The 21,824-nt window shown below is 40.6% G+C and overlaps 1 protein-coding gene across 3 annotated transcripts; it reads left to right on the top strand.

The window, feature by feature from the left end:
- Window positions 1-227: 227 nt before the first annotated feature.
- Window positions 228-20,593, top strand: RPE (ribulose-5-phosphate-3-epimerase). Of its 3 annotated transcripts, none has more exons than XM_060194015.1 (6): window positions 228-396; window positions 8,711-8,790; window positions 17,869-18,008; window positions 18,345-18,479; window positions 19,480-19,613; window positions 20,126-20,265. In XM_060194015.1, exons 1-5 carry the CDS (start codon window positions 275-277, stop codon window positions 19,591-19,593), a joined length of 591 nt encoding a protein of 196 aa, XP_060049998.1. In that variant the 5' UTR covers window positions 228-274; the 3' UTR covers window positions 19,594-19,613; window positions 20,126-20,265. The 3 variants fall into 3 exon arrangements, with proteins under 3 accessions (XP_060049998.1, XP_007524572.1, XP_060049999.1); XM_007524510.3 differs by having other exon boundaries at window positions 229-396; window positions 19,480-19,566; window positions 20,126-20,593; XM_060194016.1 differs by having other exon boundaries at window positions 248-385; window positions 19,480-19,566; window positions 20,126-20,593.
- The last annotated feature ends 1,231 nt before the right edge of the window (window positions 20,594-21,824 follow it).

The raw sequence follows: 21,824 nt of genomic DNA, 5'->3' as shown, positions 1-21,824 counted from the left end.
AACCCGAAAACCCAGTTCTAAGAACAAAGGTCAGTATTAGCAGGAAAGGAGATTGAATTAAGGCCTCGCCCCTAAACTGGCCGGCGAGCAGCTCAACACCACTTCCCCCGCCCCAGCCCAGAGGCGGGACTTCCTTCCCCGGGGCAGCTGTTTCCGGCAGAACCTGTAAGATTCTCCCGAGAAGGGGCGGAGCCTTATCTGCTCGGCCAATCGGAGCGCTTCCTTCATTTTGCTGGTCGACTCGTGGGTTAACTTGCGCTTGGGATCCAGCACCATGGCGTCTGGTTGCAAGATTGGACCATCTATCCTCAACAGTGACCTGGCCAGTTTAGGTGCCGAATGCCTGCGGATGCTGGACTCTGGGGCCGATTATCTGCACCTGGATGTAATGGACGGGTAACTCCGTGGGGCTCTGGTCCAGGGTTGCCGCGCGGGGTGAGATCTGTGCACCTTTATTAGGCGCCTGTTGGATGCACTGGCTCCCAGTACTGTGCCTGGGAGCGCTGCATCTGGACTGCGGTGCCGAGAGAGGCACTGGGGAGGACCCTGCCCCGAGCGAACATCAGGCCATAGACACCCTGTGCTGTGACCGTGCCACAGACCTCGGTCACCGCCCCCACCGCCATGAGTGGGTGGTCTTCAGTGTTTAGACTTCAATCTCTGATACACGTCTTTCATTGTCAGTTAGAGAAACTGAGGCCAGGGGGATAGACATGACTTGCCCAAGTTCATAAAACTAGTTAGTGGCAATGCTGGGGCGGTTGACTTAGGTAACGATGAGGACTGCTCGGCACCTGAAAATGAGACTGTCTGATTTCTGCCACTTTCTGCATTTATCACCTGGGACAAATAACCTCAGGGAGCTTCAGTTTCATTATGTGACAGTTGGGATTAATCTTAGAACCTACCGCTCACGGCAGTTTTTGAAAGATGAAATGGGCTAGTGCACGTCAAGGTTTACAGTGCCTAGCATATAGCAAAACTTCTGTAGTTTTTAGTTGTATCCTTCAGATTCTGATTTACATTTCTGTTTTCTCTTCAGGCACCCTATCTTCAGGAAAGTCAGGTTGTTTTTTTTTTTTGTAAGTAATAGTTATAGCCATAGCTATAGTATAATATTGTTTGAGTTGGGATAATGTTGGTTTCTTAGTTATAAAATGAGGAAGCAGTTTTAGAGGAAGCAGTAGAACTCACTCAAGATTACACAACATGGTTAAGAGTTGCAACCCGGAGCCACTTGAATATGTTCACTAGTCTGAGTGTCACTAGTAATTGACCATAAAATCCTAACAGTATTACCTGAGTTGGGATAGGAAAATAAGTTTATGGGAGTCGGTCGGTAGCGCAGCGGTTAAGCGCAGGTGATGCAAGGCGCAAGGACCGGCGGAAGGATCCCGGTTCGAGCCCCGGCTTCCCACCTGCAGCGGAATCTCTTCACAGACGGTGAAGCAGGTCTGCAGGGGTCTTTATCTCCCCCCTCTGTCTTCCTCTCCTCTCTTGATTTCTCTCTGTCCTACCCAACAACGACGACATCAATAACAATAATAACTACAATAAAAAAACAAGGGCAACAAAAGGGAATAAACATTTTTTAAAAAAAATCTTTTTAAAAAGAAAGAAAAATAAGTTTATATTACATAGGCAAAAACTCTGCGTGCCCTCACGTAAATTTGAAAGTACTAATCACAAAAGATGATTAGTAACTTTTTTAATGTCACTTCTCTGACAAGAGTTTAGTTTTCCTTTGTTCTGTATAGTTAAATCTGTTGTTTCTCTGTTACATTCCACTCAGTTAATCTTAGGACACCAATAATTCTAGATGATAGTGTGCAAAATTAGCAAATACTGCTTTCCACAAGAACTTTATTCTTTTACATCTGACCATTTAGCTGGCACAGAGCTTATTAAAAGCATTTGTTGCTTATTGTTTTTTTTTTCTCTTTCTCTTTGATTAGAAATGTCTTATTTTGAAAATTAAATTCTGTATACACCATTAAAAACACACTTTTAAACATTTTTTGTTGTCTTTACTGGGACTTCATGGACCCCATATTTTTAGAAGTTATTTATTTTTTAATTTTTTTATATTTATTTATTTTCCCTTTTGTTGCCCTTGTTTAACATTGTTGTGGTTATTGATGTCGTTGTTGTTGGATAGGACAGAGAGAAATGGAGAGAGGAGGGTAGACAGAGAGGGGGAGACACCTGCAGATCTGCTTCACGGCTTGTGAAGCGACTCCCCTGCAGGTGGGGAGCCAGGGGGCTCGAACAGGGATCCTTATGCCAGTCCTTGCACTTGGCGCCACCAGCGATTAACCCGTTGCGCCACCGCCCAACTCCCTTTATTTATTTTTTTATTATTGTACAGAGAGACGAGAGTTATGGTGCTGCTGGGGATTAAACCTGAGGCCTCAAAAGCCTCAGACAGAAAGTCTTGTTCTCGCTTCACAGGCGGTGAAGCAGGTCTACAGGTGTCTATCTTTCTCTCCTCCTCTCTGTCTTCCCCTCCTCTCTCCATTTCTCTCTGTCCTATCCAACAATGACAACAACAATAAAAACTACAACAATAAAACAACAAGGGCAACAAAAGGGAATAAAGAAATAAAATAAATAAATAAATAAATAATAAAATAATAAAATAATAAAAAAAAAAGAAAAGAAAGCCTTGTTCTACAACTCTTATGCTATTTCTGTAGTTCCTAGAGTGAACTTTTTCAGATCCAAAGAAAGGAAAGAGAGAGGCCTAGAAGGTGGTACAGTGGCTAGAACTTTGGACTTAATAGGCATGAAGTCCCAGGTCCCACTCCTAGCATTGCATGTACCAGAATAATGTTTGGGTTTTCTCTCTCAGCCTATTATTAATAAGTAGATAAATAATTTTTTTTTTAAGGAAGAAAGATTAGAGGTAGTGAGAGAGCAGAAAGATACCACAGCACTGAAACTTTTCCCAGTGCAGTAGGGAGTCAGTGTGTGGCCAGCAAATCAGTCACCCACCCTGGTGAGCTATCTTGTATCACTCCTGCCTCTTTAAGCATTAGAATTTTTTAAGCTAAGGGCTGTTTTTATTCCTCTTGCTAAAGAAGACTCCAATCTGCATGCCTACCATGTATTTGTTTGTTTACTATATAGATAAATTGCATGGGAGACTCTGGCTTACATGGTGCAGGAGAATGAACTGAGAACCTCAGTTATGTAAAGTTGTAACCAGAAACACTTCCTGTGGAGAAGGAACTGCACTCTGATAGCTTCGAGCTTAGGGGATAACCTCCCAACCTTGCTGTATTTTTCTATCAACCTTAATCCTCCTTTTACCTTCTTTGCCATGTTGGGAGATCTGGTAAAAGTCAGCTGTCTGAAGTAGATTGTATTACCATTATAAACAAAGCTTAGGGTTGATGATGGAACATAATGAGATAACCTAATTGTGCCCTTGGAAATGATTATAGATAATCTCAGTAAGGTCTGTGGGAGGAAAGGATACTTATTTTTGCATTTTATTTTATTCTCACTTAAGTAGTGGGAACACATTAACCACCTAAATGTAAAAGGAGCTGTGAAATATACTTTAAAAAAAAAAAGGTGCTATCATGGGAGAAAAAAAAAAAGACAAAATAAGATAATGATGATGCAAACTTTCTTGATAAAATTGCTTTCTACTAGAGTGAAACAACTGTTTCCCAAGCTGATCTCATAAGAACGTGGGCATGTGCTAAATATTCATATTGCCAGGTCCTCGTTGGCCATCAGCAGGCTTAGAGTAAAGCTGGTAAATTATTTTGGGGCACTTGCTCCTATGGTGACTGTTGTCAGGCAAATTGGGGACAATCAGATATCATGTTATTGTTTGTAGGCCCTCTTTGAACTAATTCAGCCATGAACCTTTGGGCTTTTTTCCTGAAGATTTTGGTGTGGTTTTATTCTTCTAGTATATAGAATTCATCTTTAGTACAATTAGCCTAATAATTTTGAATGTCATCAGTGGTTTTATATTATGTATTTCTCCTTCCCAGTGAACTACTTTTTTTCATGCTCATATATATATATATATATATATTTTTTTTTTCAAGAAGTGGCTACTGTGTCTTTCCTGTTAAATGAAACATAAGCTTGAGACAACGTGCTTCCAAGGCTATGCAACAAGAGCACATTTAGCAAAAGCAAAATCTTTTAATCCTTGAGTTGTGTAATATTCAGTCTACCTTACTGCCTGCTTATCTGACCCTTATATCCAAGGTTTGAGTAAATGCATTAAAGTCTTATTCATAACCCTGGCAGCCATTGCTCTTAGGTGGAATAATTCTCTAGATTCAAGGAATCCAACCCCTTAGGACCAGAGTTGTCGTGGGCATCCTTTTCCCATACTGCCTATTGTCCTGTCTCAGATATGCCTAAATCCTGATGTCTGTCTCAATCTCCCCTCTTCCCTTGCCTTTTTTGTTTGTTTCTGTTAGCTATGAGTGGTAGATAGAGTGGCTGAGAGCAAAGTAGTTAAGTGCTTAGACTTTGGAGCCAAATTTCTTGTCTTTAATCACTGCCTCCAGCCCTTATCAATTGTATGGCTTAACCTTCCTCACTATAAGACATAGTCAGGTTCTTCTCAATGGTTGTTGTTAGAGTTTTATATAATATATAAAATATAATATAGTGATAATATATAGTGAATGTTCAGAACAGTACTTGGCCCGTGTTTAATATTTTTATTATTAAAATTTGTACTAGCACCCATTCTGGGGCCGAGTTTGTCCAGACATTCATGCGTAAGGGCTCAGAGGCCCCGGGTTCAATCCCCAGCACTGCCATAAACCTACAATGGGCAGTGCTTCGGCTGGGCATATATGCACTCTCTCCCATCTCTTAAGTAAATAAATATTCCAGAAAGACTTGTCCTGCCAGGCACCTGAGTGAGCACAGTCCCATCGCTGTTGTTTAGTCTCTCTTCTGTCCTCCACATCTGCTCAGTTGACAGCTCTTGTCACTTTTGCTATCTCCGTGTCCATTTTACTGCCACTTGCTCTTTACCAACTTCTCTTCCTTACTCCTATTTACTGTCCAGTCCTGCTTCCTACATCTTACGTTTTGTTTCTTGCTGTAAAAACTCATTTCATACTTGCAATAAGATTAAGCCCAAACATTGAGCATTTAATGCCTTTTTTTTTAAATGATGGATTCATGAGAGAGAGAGAGAGAGAACCAGAGTATCACTGATGGCACACAAAATGCAAAATCCAAGCCACTTGCCGCCTCGCCATTTCTTGGGCTGCTGCAGTTGATGGTCTTAAGGTGACACATTGTGCCGCTTTGTGTCATTGTGTCATCCTCAGCATGCTTCTTCTTCTAGCGTTTGCCCTTCTTCCATAGCCAGTCAACAGTGTCAGGTTGAGCCTGATGTAAAGTTTCGAGACCTCCTTTGAATGAGCACCTGCATCCTTCTTCTTTGAACTGGCTTATTTCTGCCTTTGCTTTCTTTCTTCTGTTCTTCACACATTCTCTCTGTTCTGTGAATATTAAGGATTTATCCGGGACCTGGTGGTGGCGCACCTGATTGAGCGCACACGTCACAGTGCTCAAGGACCTGGGTTTGAGCCCCCAGTCCCCATTTTCAGAGGGCAAGCTTTGCAAGTGGTGAAGCAGGTGCTACAGGCATCTCTCTTTCTCTCTCTCTCTCTATCTCCCCCTACCCTCTCGATTTCTGGTGTCTCTATCCAATAAATAAAGATAATTTTAAAAAATTAAAAGAATTTTTCCCTCCTTTAAAGTGCTATATTACTTGACTTTGAAACTGTTTGGCCTCATATTGCCCATCACTTTGGTTTTCTTGCAATTCTCAGTGTATTCCCTACAACATTAACAGGTAAACTCAAGATTTCCATAGCTTTACACTAGAAAGGTGCTCACTCATGTAATATGTTAACATGACTGTCCTTCCATCTAGAACTTTTGGGACAGTTTCCTTTCATCTTATGATTCTGCTATTCCTTAAAGACTTTTTTTTTTTTTTTGCCTCCAGGTTTATCTCTGGAGGCTAGGTGTTGTTAAAAATTCGGGGGCTCCAGCTGGCCGGGCTAGCTTCACGGGTGGGTAACAGAGACGACCAGAGACATACGGCTGGGCAGGGAAGCTGTATTTCTTTATTCAGGAACAACGATTCATAAACTAACCCAAACTAATCACCAAACAGAACTCTGCTGCCTCTTTCCCCTGCGACGGCGCCAAGCACTCTCTAACTCTGCAACTCTCCAACTCTCGAACTCTGCCACTCTGGAACCCTCTCGGGGTTCCTTGGGGCGGGGCCAAGCGGGTCCGCGAAACTAGCAGGACTGATCCAAATTTTCTTGGCAGGGGGAGAGCTAGAACAACCCAATGTAAAGCATACAACAGCTAGGTGCCAGCATAGCAAATCCACTGCTCCTGGTGGCTATTTTTTTCCATTTTATTGGATAGGACAGAGAGAAACTGAGAAGGGGATATTTATATATATGAAGAGAGAGAGGCGTGCAGACCCGCTTCACCACTTGCATAGCAAGCCCCCTTAGTTGGGGGGGGCTTGAACCTGGACCCTTGCGTGGGTCCTGCACTTCATACTATGTGCACTTAACCTGGTGTGCCACTGCCCAGCCCCCTCCTTAAGGACTTCTTTATTGGCAAAGGGGTAAAAGGAGAGCAGAAGAGGAATTTTGCTTAACCTCCTGGACTTTGAAATGACCCATCACTTAATCTCAGTACATTAATGAGAAGTAGTCACAGGAAATATAATCCTTGGCTGAGTTGGCTTTGTAACAACTCGGCTATGATAACTGGGTCATGAATTCTGGAAGTTTAACTGTCTTCTGCTAATGACAATATACATCTTTTTTTAAAAAATTTTTAAACTTTATTTTATTATTATTGGGTAGAGACAGTGAAATTGAGAAGGGAAGGGGAGATAGAGAGGGAGAGAGGCAGAGAGACACCTGCAGCCCTACATCACCACTTGTGAAGCTTCCTCCCCCAACTCCCCGCGGATGTGGACCAGGGGCTTGAATCTGGTTCCTTGTGCACTGTAATGTGCACTTAACCAGGTGAGCCACCGCCTGGCCCCCTACATCTTTCTCATATAAGCACCCAGCCAGGCAGTTGTGCATAAAGGAGATTTTCATGGTACTTGCAAATAGCAAGTTGTACCTGAGCCAGTGGTAGAACAGAAGGACTAACTGGAGTCGCATGATGGTTAAATCCTTTGGGTCTTTGATCAGGTGAACCCAATTTGAATTCTACCCCTAGAGAAAATGAGTGCTTAAAGAAGTTATGTGGCCCTGGGTTCTTACGATGGGATAATTGCTTTTGGACCAGTAAGATAGCTCACCTGCATAGTGCATCTCTTTGCTATGTGCATAACCCAGGTTCCAGCCCCCAAGATGTTGCCAGAAACTTCAATGTGTGGTCTCTTTCACCCTCTGCCTGGTGTTTTGTTTTGTTTTGAATTAGTGACTTAGTATTGATTTATAAAATTATGAGATAACGGTATAATTACACATCTTTCCCACCACCAGAGTTCTGTGTCACCATTCCCTCCACCGGAAATTGTGGTAGTTCTCCCAAGGTCACAGATATGGGTTAACATTTATTTCTATATCTATCAAAATATATTTGCCCATTTTTTTCTATGGTCCTGGTTACTCTTCCTAAGTCATACCTACCTCTTCCAAGTATTGCTATTGTCATGGTTCTTCCTTTTCTTCTTCTTCTTCTGCTTCTGCTTCTGCTTCTGCTTCTGCTTCTACTTCTGCTTCTTCTTTCCTCTTGTCTCTCTGGATGGAATTGAGTCTCAGATCCTCTGGTCACATTCCCCTGACATTTACCCCTCTGGGAGGATGGACCAAAATTCTTTATAGGGTGCAGAAGGTGGGAGGTCTGGCTTCTGTAATTGCTTCTCCACTAGATATGGGCATTGGCAGGTTGATCCATACTCCCAGCCTGTTTCTATCTTTCCCTAGCGGGGCAGGACTCTGGAGAGGTGAGATTCCAGGACACACTGATGAGGTTATCTGCCCAGGGAAGTCAGGATGGCATCATAGTAACATCTGCAACTTGGTGGCTGAAAGGCAGTAAGATATAAATCAGGGCAAATTATTTTAATAAATAAGGACCAGAAAGTAGTAGAGCAGATGGGAGTAGGGATTTTAGTCACTCTCTCTTTCTTTCTCTCTCTTTAATAATAATGGTGATGGTAGTGATGGTAGTAATAGTAGTTCATGGTTGTTATCAAGATGAGATGGAGTAAGGAACAGTGTCTGTCATTTTGTAAACATTTTGCAGTTGTAATTACACACACCTGGTTTCTTTACTGATGATCTTTAAGAACATTTAAATAAGCTGCCAAGTGCCCTGTGACAGAGATAGATCTGAAATATCAAGTCCCTGTAGCAGACCGGGACTTGAGGAAACAGTATCAGATTCCAGAACTCTCTGACTAGTGTGTGACTTGGGCAAGTCATGTAGCATGGGGTTTTGATTTTGTCACTTCAAAGATCTCTACCTGTCAGGGATTAGGAAATGCAGAATTTAGTACTGTAACATTAGTTTGGGCATGCCAAGGAGGTTTAAGTATTATTAAATTATCAACTTGAAAAGTATTACAATAATAGACCATCCACTCTAGCCCTACGTGAATACACACTGAGGAAAATACAGAAACTGAACTGAAAACAGTAAGATTTTGTTTGTCTTGTAGGCATTTTGTTCCCAACATCACCTTTGGTCACCCTGTGGTAGAAAGCCTCCGAAAGCAGCTAGGCCAGGACCCTTTCTTTGGTAAGTGGATGTTACGCCATCTGAAGCTGGAAGTGTTGCATAAGTAAAAGAAAATTAGATGATTGATTTCTCCACTTCCAATTTCATCTTGAACTCTTTATTCCCTCCTGCTGCTTTTGGCTTTGCCCTGAAAAGCTCTTCTCCTGGTTTCACTCTGCCTCCTCTTTGAGAGCCTTAGTCATTAATTCAGCCTTTTAAGCTTTCTCCCCTAAATGAATCTTTATCCTTTTATCTTATCCCTTTGTTGATACTTTTCTTCAACCTGCCATTACATTTATTAGTTTGTAAACATCGTGAGGCATGACTTTTGTTTATAGTGGCTTCTTCTGGAGCTAAGCATAGACAAAGACTTAGTGCCTGGTGCAGTTGGTAAATCAGTTTTTACTGTTGCTGTTTCAAACTAAGTATGTAATGTTTCAGTTGCGTAAACTCTTGAACACAGAAGATTTAACGATTTTTTTATATAGCTCTTGGGATTAGTATGACTGTGTATCCCTTTTATACCTCTATGTTTAATATTATAGCTATTTGTCATGTGTAGCTATTTGAATTTCAATTAATTGAAATTAAGTTTCTCAACACATTCAAGTTCTCACTTGTGGCTAATGTAACTACTGTGTTACACATTCTGGAATGTTGCCATCATTGTAGAAATGTGTATCATTGACTAACTCATGTGACACAAGGGAAACCTTGTTCCACCAGTGTGTGCACGATTCTAAAAAGTCAAATAGTGGAATGTAATTGAAGCCAAATACAGGCTGACTTAAAAAAAAAAAAAAAGACAGGGTGGAGGGTAGATAGCATAATGGTTATGCAAACAGACTCTCATGCCTGAGGCTTTGAAGTCCCAGGTTCAATCCCCCGCACCACCATAAGCCAGAGCTGAACAGTGCTCTGGTAAAAATAATTAATTAATTAATTTAAAACTTTTGTCTCACAGATTTTTGTTTTTTATTATTTAAAAAAATATTTATTATTATTTTTATTTTATTTATTTATTTTTAGAGAAAAATTGAGAGAGATAGGGAAGACAGAGAGTGGGAGCAAAAGATAGACACTTGCATATCTGCTTCACCCTTTGCGAAGCAGCCCCTCTGCAGGTGGGACCAGGGGCTTGAACCGGAACCCTTACTCCCGCCCCGCCCTTGCGCTTAACCCACTGCGCTACCACCCAGCACCCTCACAGATTTTTCTTAAAGGGAGCTTTGCTTTACTGAGGTGCACTGGCAGATGGAACACCACCTCCCCGTTTCTACTTTCAGGAGTGTATTTACAGGTAAGAGGCTGGTGAAGTGGGTTTTAGAATACACAGGGCTTGACCTAGTGTAGGTGTTAAGGCATAATTTGCCCTGACATCAGAGAACAAGCAGGAACAAGTGGTTGTGTGTTTATGCCTTCTTCTGATCACCTGGCCTCTGGATCACTGTTAGGTGGTGGCCCTGTCCTTTGGGATCATAACTTCAAACCTCCCTCTGCTACACTTTGCAAAATGGACTTTCTAAGATGAATCTGTTCTTCTAAATGAATACTTTTTTAAAAAAATTATTTATTTATTTTCCCTTTTGTTGTCCTTGTTGTCTTTTTATTGTTGTTGTGGTTATTATTGCTGTTATTGATGTTGTCATTGTTAAATAGGACAGAGAGAAATGGAGAGAGGTGGGGAAGACAGAGAGGGGGAGACACCTGCAGACCTGAGTCACCGCTTCTGAAGGGACGCCCCTGCAGGTGGGGAGCCGGGGCTCGAACCGGGATCCTCACGCCAGTCCTTGTGCTTTGCACCATGTGCGCGAATCTGTTCTTCTAATGACTATGAGCATAGATGAACTAAGTAAAGGGAAATAACAACAACAGCAATATTCCCCACTGTAAATGATCATAGAATCCTCTACTTCTGGTTTAGTGTAATTTTTTTTTCTTATTCTCTCCCTTTTATTTGGCCTCCTTGTGTCATTTTTCACTGCTGTTTGTACCTCCTGTCAGTGCTTCTCTTTACTAACTACTACAGTGTTTTTCTCTTTGCTTTCATTTTACTACTTGCTGAGTTAATATTCTTTCTAGAAGTGGTTCTAAAGTTAATATATATGAATTCCATATACTCTGATTTTGGGGTTTTATGACCTCTGCTTTACTACTAATATTTTAGATAGATTATTTATTAGTGCGAGAATGAACCAGAGCATCACTGTGGCACATGCAATGCCAGGGAGCAAGCTCCGGACTTTATGCCCACGACTCTTAATACTTTACCTGCTGTTCCACCACCCAGGTCACTTACCTTTGCTTTTCATCTGAGGCATTTTTTAAATTTTAATTCTTTGGGGGGTTGGACGGTAGTGCACATGGCACAAAGTGCAAGGACCTGTGTAAGAATCCCGGTTCGAGCTCCCAGCTCCTGTCCAACAGGGGAGTCACAAGTAGGTCTGCAGGTGTTTGTCTTTCTCTCCTCTCTGTCTTCCCTCTTCTCTCCATTTTTCTCGGTCCTACCCAACAAGAACAACATCAATGGCAACAATAATAATAATGACACCAAGGGTAACAACAAGGGAAACAAAATGGGGAAAATGGCCTCCAGAAGCAGTGGATTCGTAGTGCAGGCACTGAGCCCCAGCAATAACCCTGGAGGCAAAAATATATATATATATTAACTCTTTGATCTTGGTTGCTGGGTACAAGAATACTTTCATAATTATGAGTTATATATATATATGAACTGCTAAAGTTCTTTTTTAAAAATATTTTTTAATCTTTGTTTATTTGTAGAGACAGCCAGAAATTGAGAGGAAGGAGAAGATAGAGGAGACAGACACCTGCAGCACTGCTTCACCACTTGTGAAGCTTTCCACCTGCAGGTGGGGACATGGGGCTCAAACCCAGGTCCTTGCTTGCCATTAACATGTGCACTCAACCAGGTGCGCCACCACCCAGCCCCCTACTAAAGTTCTTAACTGTGCAGTCTTAGTATTCAATAGAAACTCCATCAAAAAAGTGAAGTGGTAGAGAATGGTCTGTTTTTACTGTTCTGTAGATCACCAGTCTTCAAGTAAGGTTTGAAGACCGCTGGAAATGTGCTTTCATGTGGTCCTTGAGTTCAAAACTGTTTCCATTCCATGATATTCTTTGTCACTTATACTGATGATGCAAAAACAGTAGTGAGTTTCTCTGTTGGTGCCTATCAAGGGGTGGTGATATTGGCTACACGTAGTTATTTTATTCCTTGTTGCCATGCATTTATAATAATTCCTGCTAAAGATGTGCAGATTGTTCATTTTAGTCAATCATGATCCTTGGGTACAAGTTTTTAAATATTTTCTGTGATAAAGTGGGAAGTACATAAATAATGTGGCGCACCGGGTTAAGTGTTCACACTGTAATGCGCAAGGACCCAGGTTCAAACCCCTGGTCCCCACTTGCAAGGGTCATGTCTCTCTCACTATCTTCCCCCCTCCTCTCAGTGTTTCTCTGTCTCTGTCCAATACTAAATAAAAATATTTTAAAAAAATATTGCTGGGAGTCGGGCAGTAGTGCAGCGGGTTAAGCGCAGGTGGCGCAAAGTGCAAAGACTGGCTTAAGGATCCCGGTTCGAGCCCCCGGCTCCCCACATGCAGGGGAGTCACCTCACAGGTGGTGAAGCAGGTCTGCAGGTGTCTATCTTTCTCTCATCTTCTCTGTCTTCCCCTCCTCTCTCCATTTCTCCCTGTCCTATCCAGCAACGACGACAATAATAGCTACAACAATAAAAACAACAAGGGCAACAAAAGGGAATAAATAAATATTAAAAAAACATTGTTGAGAGGTGATGGTTTTCTCAAGGACAACTACTTGCATCATTGAGTTACAAACTGCTTAGAAGTTGTTTATCAGCTTTAAGCTATATTGTTATCTTTCTTTCCTTCTCCTCTCTGTCACACCTGACAGATAAGCTGTGTTTGTTAGACCTGGGTATTTTATGGGTATTTTTTTCTAAAATTCAGAGAGCTTTTTACTTCAAGCTCAATTATTTGAGAGAAAAAGCAATGAAGCTCCCAGAACTTCCTGGACTTTTATCAATAGGAAATAAAATTTATTTTCTTTGTAATAACAGAAAATAAGAACTTTGGAAACCATGTGTCTGTACATGTGAGTTTTTTTTTAATTTTTTTTATATTTATTTTATTTATTTTTTCCCTTTTGTTGCCCTAGTTGTTTTATTGTTGTAGTTATTATTGTTGTTGTTGTTGTTGGATAGGACAGAGAGAAATGGAGAGAGGGAGGGGAAGACAGAGAGGAGGAGAGAAAGATAGACACCTGCAGACCTGCTTCACCGCCTGTGAAGCGACTCCCCTGCAGGTGGGGAGCCGAGGTTCGAACCGGGATCCTTATGCCGGTCTTTGTGCTTTGCGCCACCTGTGCTTAGCCCGCTGCACTACAGCCCGACTCCCTGTACATGGGAGTTTTATAGTTTCCCTGTACCTCCACCTTTTAACGAATGTTTCCTCTTAAGATCCATGTGAGCCAATGCTTGTAAGATCCATTAAAGTTATTTGGATCTTACTGTAACAAAGTACAGAAAGAAAAGCTCTCAGATTCTACATTACACCTAACCTTATAAAAATAATACTTGTCAATTTTTTGAGTAGAAATAGAAAAATATTCACACCTGTTGAAAAGGTTATTAACTCACTCTTTCTACATTTATATTTCTTCATATAGAAATCGACATACTGCAGTAGATATGTGTGATTAAAAGCAGATGTGTTGTGTAAAGTCAGACATCAGAGACTTGCAGAGTTGTAAAATAGTGCTTCCCGGGGTCGGGCGGCAGGTTAAACACAGGTGGCACAAAGCACAAGGACCGACGTAAGGATCCCGGCTCGAGCCCCTGCTCTTCACCTGCAGGGGGGATTGATTCATGGGCGGTGAGGCAGGTCTGCAGGTGTCTTTCTTTTCTCCCTGTCTGTCTCCCCTGCTCTCTTGATTTCTCTCTATCCTATCCAACAGCAATGAGAACAATAATAGGAATGACAACAACAAGGGTAACAATAAGGGCAACAAAATGGGGAGAATGGCCTCCAGGAGCAGTGGATTCATAGTGCAGGCACCGAGCCCCAGCGATAACCCTGGAGGCAAAAAACAAAAACAAACAAACAAAAAGCAGTGCTTCTCTTACTTTTAGGATGTAATAAATTTATTTCATTATTTTAAAAAAATGAGATGGTAAGTACATGCTTTTATAATTCTTAGTTTCGTTTAACAGTCTAAAGGAAGCCAGCTAAAGAGAATACTGTTCTTGGTATATTGATCACAGGAAGGCTCACTGAACTCTCCACACTACAAGAGTTCTCCAGTGCTGGTAGTTACTTTGCTCAGGGCTGGATAGGAATGAAGTAGTAGTCAGAGAATGAGTAAACAAGAAATTTCATATCAGATTGACTGTCCCTTGTTTATAATAGAAGAAACTCCATATTGACTCTTTTTTGAAAAAGCAAAGTCTGGCCAATATAATAGGTTCTATTTTTGTCATTTTATCAGTGTAGGTGTTAATAGTTGCTTCAGTAGTCAGACTGAATATTCTGTGCTGTCATTTCCACGTCCTTACTGCTGCATTTTGTTGTCCTGACTGAATTCTAGAATAATAGACGTTTTTCCTTCTAATGTTTCTTACCTATGTTAGAAATGTGCTTTCTCCGTTCTGTAGATAGCTAGTAGCCATATTTTAGTTATATTCCAAAGAGCCTGTGACTATACTAGATTTTGGTTTCCGTGTGTGTGTGTGTGTGTGTGTGTGTGTGTGTGTGTGTGTGTGTGTGTGTGTGTTTCTTTTCTTTTCCTTTTTCCCCTGAGCTTGAAATCTGATATGCTGGTGGATCCAAGTTATTGTCTGGGGAGATGATATCTTGGCTGGAAAAAGGACCAGAGAGCTGGATCAGGGAACAGAGTAGCTCCCAAATATGGGAAAGGTGTATAAGTATTGTTGATCATCGACTTGATTTGGGGCCCATATTCAGCTTAGGAGCCTATGTGACCTCTGCATCCCTGTAGATCTGAGCTCACATTCTGTGGTCATGAGTAGGAACATTCCATGCTGCCCCAATATCAGGACCCATCTTCCTCAGGTCTTCATCTGCACTATTCCAGCCTTTAGGTTCATGATTAGTCAACAATTTGTTTGGCTTTATATGTTAACTTTCTTTTCAGCCACCAGGTTCCAGATGCTAGCATGAAGCCAACCAGACTTCCCTGGACAGACAACCCCATCAATGTGTCCTGGAGCTCCGATTCCCCAGAACCCCACCCCACTAGGGAAAGAGAGAGGCAGGCTGGGAGTATGGACTGACCTGTCAATGCCCATATTCAGTAGGGAAGCAATTACAGAAGCCAGATCTTCCACCTTCTGCATCCCACAGTGACCTTGGGTCCATACTCCCAGAGAGTTAAAGAATAGGAAAGCTATCAGGGGAGGGGATGGGATATAGAGTTCTAGTGGTGGGAATTATGTGGCGTTGTACCCCTCTTATCCTATGGTTTTGTCAGTGTTACCTTTTTATAAATAAAATAAAAGAAATAAATAAAAAGAAATATACTTTCTCTAGCAAAAAAAATGTCAAGCAGATAAAACAAACAAGATCACAGACTCATTACCATCTATTCAACACAGAAGTGCTTACTATTTCATTACACCTTCCAAGTGTTCTGGTTGGACGATTTTTCTCTTTTCACCACTTTTTTGTTTTCTGAGAAAATATTTACCGGATTTATCAATAGTGTACATTTTCACTATTTCACTCTCCAAATTGCCATTGCCTTTCGCGGTAGGGGACTGGGGTCCAGCCCCCCCACCCTCCATAATTCCCCTTCCACCTTGCCTCTTTTTTGTGTGTGTGTGGCTTTTGATCTGATGAAATAGACCACAATGTATTAAAATGATTCACCCTGTATTTTCCCTTGCATATCAGTGAGATCATTCAGTGTTCATCCTCCTTCTGACTCACTTAACATTATTATCTCTAGTTCGATCCACATTGTAACAAAAGAGATTGGTGTGTATGCTACAACTTCTTTAACTGTTCATCTGTGGTTGGGTGTTGGACATTTGGATTGTTTCCTAAGTCTGACTATTCTAAATAGCTCTATGATGAATGTAGACTTGAATAAATATATTCACATAAGAGTTTTTTTTGTGTTCTTTGGATGGATACCTAGGAGAAGAATTGCTAAATCACATGGTAGGTCTATTTTTAATATTTTGAGGATTCTCTGTACAGTTTTCCTCAGGGACTAAACCATTTTGCATTCCCACCAACAGTGTGAAAGGCTTCTCTTTTTTTTTTCACTATATCATCAGCTCTTTTTTTTTTCCCTTTTGTTGCCCTTGTTTTTTATTGTTGTTGTAATTATTGTTGTTGATGTTGTCGTTGTTAGATAGGACAAAGAGAAATGGAGAGAGGAGGGGAAGACAGAGAAAGGAAGAGAAAGATAAGACACCTGCAGACCTGCTTCACTGCTTGTGCAGGGACTCCCCTGCAGGTGAGGAGCCGGGGGCTCAAACCAGGATCCTTAAGCCGGTCCTTGTGCTTAATCTGCTGTGCTACCGCCCGACTCCTGTTTCTTTCCTTTTTAATGTATGAAATTTTTACAGCTGTGCTATAGTATCTCACTGTCATGTTGATTGACATTTCTCTGATACTCAGTGATATTGAACTTTTTTTTGCAGCATTTAAGAATTGTTTTTTATTAGAGAAATGCTTTACAAGACAGCTGTTGTCTCCAAAGTATACTATATCTCTTCAAAATTTTGATGCCTTTTACACTGCCCTTTTCTTGTTGAATGCTACTGTGTTTTAAACGAGACCTTTTGAATGGGCCATGCCTGTTTTCTAATTAATATGTCCTTCCCTGTAAATCCATTCCTCTTCCTACAGTTTTCTGCCCCCCCAAATTGAGTCTTTTTCATTAAAAATAGTTTTGCCTGTTGAAATGTTTAATATTTCTTACTTTAGGAATATAAACAATCTAAAAGCTGTATACTCTTTTATTCTCTTCTCCAGACATTTTTCAAAACCTTACTGCATTTTAGAAATCTTTTTTGTAGTCCTCACATTTAATCCACAAAAGTTTGTTACCTGTGCCTTCACACCCAGAACCCCACCAATGTCCACAGTCCTCAGTTACTGGCCCTGCCATTTTCCATCTGTGATATTGTCATTGGCCATGTAGAACTAGAATCTTGTCACTTCACCCACTTGGACACTGTTTGCCTAAATCCATTTTGGTAGGAACTCAATGGCCTGCAGGTCTCTGTATCTGTCATCACCCTTTATCTCTCTGATCTCATCTCTCCTCAGTGCTTGCCCTGCATCTGTCACTGAGCTTGATAATGGTGTGCTATGTCATCAGTAAAATACTCATAGAATAATTTCTGCTCTGAGGGCAAGGGTGTTGGAGGCTTGCACATGCGTATTTTTTTTTCTCATTCATATGGGGTGAGGGGGTGACACCAGAGCTCCCCATAGGGCCGTAGCATCTCCCAGGTGGTGGACAATCTCAAAATGGCATCGCACATGGCAAGATAGGCACCCTACCTGGAGATTTCTCTTTCCAACTTAGGACTGGGATTTCTTGATTTTTATTTTTATTTACTTGTTTTTGTTTGTTTCTGATCTAAGTGATTTCAACCAACATCTTATTTGCAGGATATTGAAGGCTGTATAGAAGTGTAGCAATTCAACAGTTAATGTAATGTCAACAGAATTTTTATCTGAAGTTAAAAACTACAGGCTAGGGGCCGGGTGGTGGTGCACCTGGTTGAGCGCACATGTTACAATGCGCAAGGACCTAGGTTCAGGTCCCTAGTCCCCACCTGCAGGGGGAAAGCTTCACGAGTGGTGAAGCAGTGCTGCAGGTGTCTCTCTGTCTCTCTTCGTCTCTGTCCCCCCCTTCTCTCGATTTCTGGCTGTCTCTACCCAATAAATGAATAAATAAAGATAATAAAAAAACTTAAAAAAAAAAAAAAACCAAAAAACTACAGGCTGATTTTAATAGTATGAGGCAGTTATTTCCCCTTCTGTAATGTTTAGAAGATGTGTCTTTTCTCTCCAGATATGCATATGATGGTATCCAGACCAGAACAATGGGTAAAACCAATGGCTGTTGCAGGAGCCAATCAATATACCTTTCATCTGGAGGCCACTGAGAACCCGGGGGCTTTGATTAAAGACATTCGGGAGAATGGGATGAAGGTGAGAGGTCAGCGGTCACAATTTAACTCACACTACTCCGAATTTGGAAGATTTGGTGAAATCAGGAAATGACAGGTGGTAGCAGCTGCTCGTCAGCTGGAAAGCCAGAGTATATCATAATTGTGAATATGATTCATGTATTACACTGATGTTTTCTGGAAGTCATAGCTTTTTTAGACATTTATATTTGTTGATTTCTAATAATTGTAGCCTAAACCGTTTACATATCCATTTATATGTATATTCTCTAGGAATAGATCAGTTGGATCTTAAGCCACAATAATACAATATTTAAATTATTGTTAATATGATGTAGCAAGTTTGTCTCTGTTACAGGTTGGCCTTGCCATCAAACCAGGAACCACAGTAGAGTATTTGGCACCATGGGCTAATCAGATAGATATGGCCCTGGTTATGACAGTAGAGCCTGGGTTTGGAGGGCAGAAGTTCATGGAAGATATGATGCCAAAGGTAAAAGAATTTTTTTATTCGAGTGTGAAGTTCTTCCTTGTATGTTCACTCAGTTAACATATTAAGCCACTTGTATATTCAGACATGACATGTCTTGAAGATGGGTGTACTGAAGTAGGTGTACTGGCCTGCCATTGTAATATAATCAGTGTGGTGAGGGGTCCGGGGGTAGGCACAGTTTGATAGAGCACCTGTTGGTGAGTGTACATTACCATGCACGGGGACCCGTGTTCAAGCGCCCAGTACCCACCTGCCAGGGAGAAGCTACGTGAGTGCTGAATCACTGCTCTTGGTATCTTTCTCCCTTTTTCTTCATTTCTCTCTGTTTTTATCAAAGAAAAAAAAAGGGGAAAAATGGTCTCCAGGAGCAGAGGATTCATCATGCAAAGACTGAGTTTCAGTGATAACTGATAACCCTGGTGACAGTAATTAAAAAAAAAAAAGGAAATTAAAAAAATGCTTTAAGGACTTTATGTTTGAGAACCTGAAAAGATAATACACCTAATCTTGAAATTTTCTTTCAGAACTATAGTTCTGAACTGTAGTCTTGAATTTTCATTGAGTATTAGGGACTTTGTCGATATATACAGTATATTCTCTGCAAGAAAAAGTATTTTCATTGCATACTTATTTGTTTTTTAAATTTTTATCAAAGCATTGCTTAGCCCTGACTTATGGTGGTGCAAGGGATTGAACCCGGGACCTTGGAGCCTCAGGCATGAGAGTCCTTTTGCATAACCATTATACTGTCTCTCCTTCTCAAAAGCCACACAAGCTAAATGTCATTTGCTAAACAGAACAAAGCTTGGATTTATAAAATTTCTCATATGTCAGTACATTAAATAGGGCTTTTTTCATATTATTTTTACTGATGCAAAATTAAATTATATGACACGTTGGAGTTAGATTCTAATGAATTAATATTGGTTACTTTGTCTTTGTTTTGTTGCTCCCACCCCCCCACATTAAGTAGTCACTTTTATCCCTCATGTATGTCTAGGTGCACTGGTTGAGGACACAGTTTCCATCTTTGGACATAGAGGTAGATGGTGGAGTAGGTCCTGACACTATCCATAGATGTGCGGAGGTGAGATTGCTCTCTCAAGTATTCTAAAGTTATAAAACCACTAAATAGTAAGTCTTGACTATCTCAATGCGCACAATAGCTTTTTAAAAAGAATATGTTGACTGCTAGCCATTATAAGATTATTAATTGGAGGAATGACACTTTTCCTCCCAAAAACGGGGAAAAAAACATATCTTCTTGTAAATGGAATGCTATTTTATACAACTTGTTGATAAGAACTGACTAGAACGTTCTCTGAGAAAAATCTGATCTCTGAATACCCCCTTTGATTCTCTGTGTATAGGTAGGATGAGTTTTGTCTCCAGAATCTTAAGAGGATGTCAGTGTGTGTGTGTGTGTGTGTGTGTGTGTGTGTGTGTGTGTGTGCTGCAAATGACTGAAATTCATGTGCTACAATTCTGTTAAGAAGCATGGTATATCTGTACTTCCAGCTTCTGTGACTCGGCAATGTAAGATATTGACTGATAGCATGCCAGGGAGCAGTTTCAGTGTGGGACTCCTATTTTCAGCTCATTTGTACCTTTCTGCGAGGCATAATCAAAGTGTTTACTTCTTCCAGGCAGGGGCTAACATGATTGTGTCTGGTAGTGCCATTATGAAGAGTGAAGACCCCAGATCTGTGATCAACATGTTAAGAAATGTTTGCTCAGAAGCTGCTCAGAAGCGTTCTCTTGATCGATGAAACCATAAAAAGTTCACTTGCTTCTTCTGCTGAGATCTCCTTTCTATTGGAAAATAAGAATATTGACTACCAAATCATAATCACAAGGCATTGCTGCTTTTCTGAGCAATTATTCATTCCCGTGACTAAAATCTATTCTACTGAATGCTCCAAGAGGTCAGAAATTGGTCTGTTTAACTACATTTTTAGTGATGGAATTTGAAGATTAATGTGATAAAGTTCTCATTTTTACTGGGAGACATGTTTTCTATAAAGAATGAAAATATAGTTGTATTGAGGTTATAAGCAAATGTGTCTTAATGACTAAGGCCAGCATATCAGCTATTATTAAAAAAAAAAAAGGGGTTTTCTGCATTTCTTAAAGAAAGAAAAAAAAACTTGTTTCTCTGCTACATTCCAAAACCAAAGGAATTCGTGTGTTTTGCCTGTTCTGTGTCTTATTTTCAATTTGTGTATATACATGATCTAAGAGATCTAAGTTTGACTTTAGTGGCTTCCAGAACATCTATTTCTCACTTTGCATATTAGATATGATACATGAAAATCATAAAAACAATGTAGGAATTGGAAAGAATTTTCAGATGCTCTATTCTAAAACTCTAACGTAGATTTTTTTCCCCCAGGGTGTTTTCTTTGTTAGTTTTGTTATAGGGGCAAGTTATTTAGTGATTCTCCCTCTTATTCACTCCTATGCTGTAGGACAAAGTGATATTTTGCTAGTTCTGAGAGCAAAAGAAAGGGAAAGAAAAAGAAGAGCCTCTGTTTAGGTGTAACAATCTGAATTAGGTGTAACAATTTGAATCTTCACGACTGATCACAACAAATCAAATATGTCTCTGAACTTCTATTAACTGGTTTATATATTGAATACAATAATAGCTGTACAAACATGTTGAGAATTCCGAGATGCTAATATCTATTTAAAGCTTTCACTACTATTCCAGAATTATAGGATAGAGAGAACTGAAGGTGCATAGTAATTGTCATATGAGTTTAGGGAGCTAGGGCGGTAGGTAGCTCAGTGGTAGAGTTCTGGGTCGCCATATGAGTTTAGGTTTCGTAGTTTGTAAAATGTTTGGATATAATTTCACTAAATCTGCAAATCATTTCTATGACTGGTAGGACAGGTATTTATGTCATTTGAGAAAAAAAATGAAGAAAGTAAAAGCTTGGCAGTAGGTTGGTGCCAGGGAAAGGGTCTGAAAATGCATAGAAAAATTCTTGTCTGGACTGTACAAATGGAGCCCTTAGAAAGTAGACTAGGCAAAGGAATCTCCATTTGCCTAACATAATCTTGTTTCCAGTCTAACTTTACCCTGTAGCAGAACCAGATGGCCGAGAATAGCCTGGAATGATGGATTTTTGACTCCACGCATCTAGATTGCACTGGTCCAAGAATGGCAAGGTAGGCTAAAAGATGAAATTACATCCCAGCGACATCAACAACAATAATAATAACCACAACAAGGCTAAAACAACAAGGGCAACAAAAGGGGAAAAAGTAGCCTCCAGGAGTAGTGGATTCATGGTGCAAGGCACAGAGCCCCAGCAATAACCCTGGAGGCAAAAAAAAAAA

Source organism: Erinaceus europaeus, chromosome 7 (assembly GCF_950295315.1).
Source record: "Erinaceus europaeus chromosome 7, mEriEur2.1, whole genome shotgun sequence".
Classification (NCBI taxonomy): Eukaryota; Metazoa; Chordata; class Mammalia; order Eulipotyphla; family Erinaceidae; genus Erinaceus; species Erinaceus europaeus.
The sequence above is the reverse complement of the archived record's forward strand: the minus strand, read 5'-3'. Positions and strand labels throughout refer to the sequence as shown.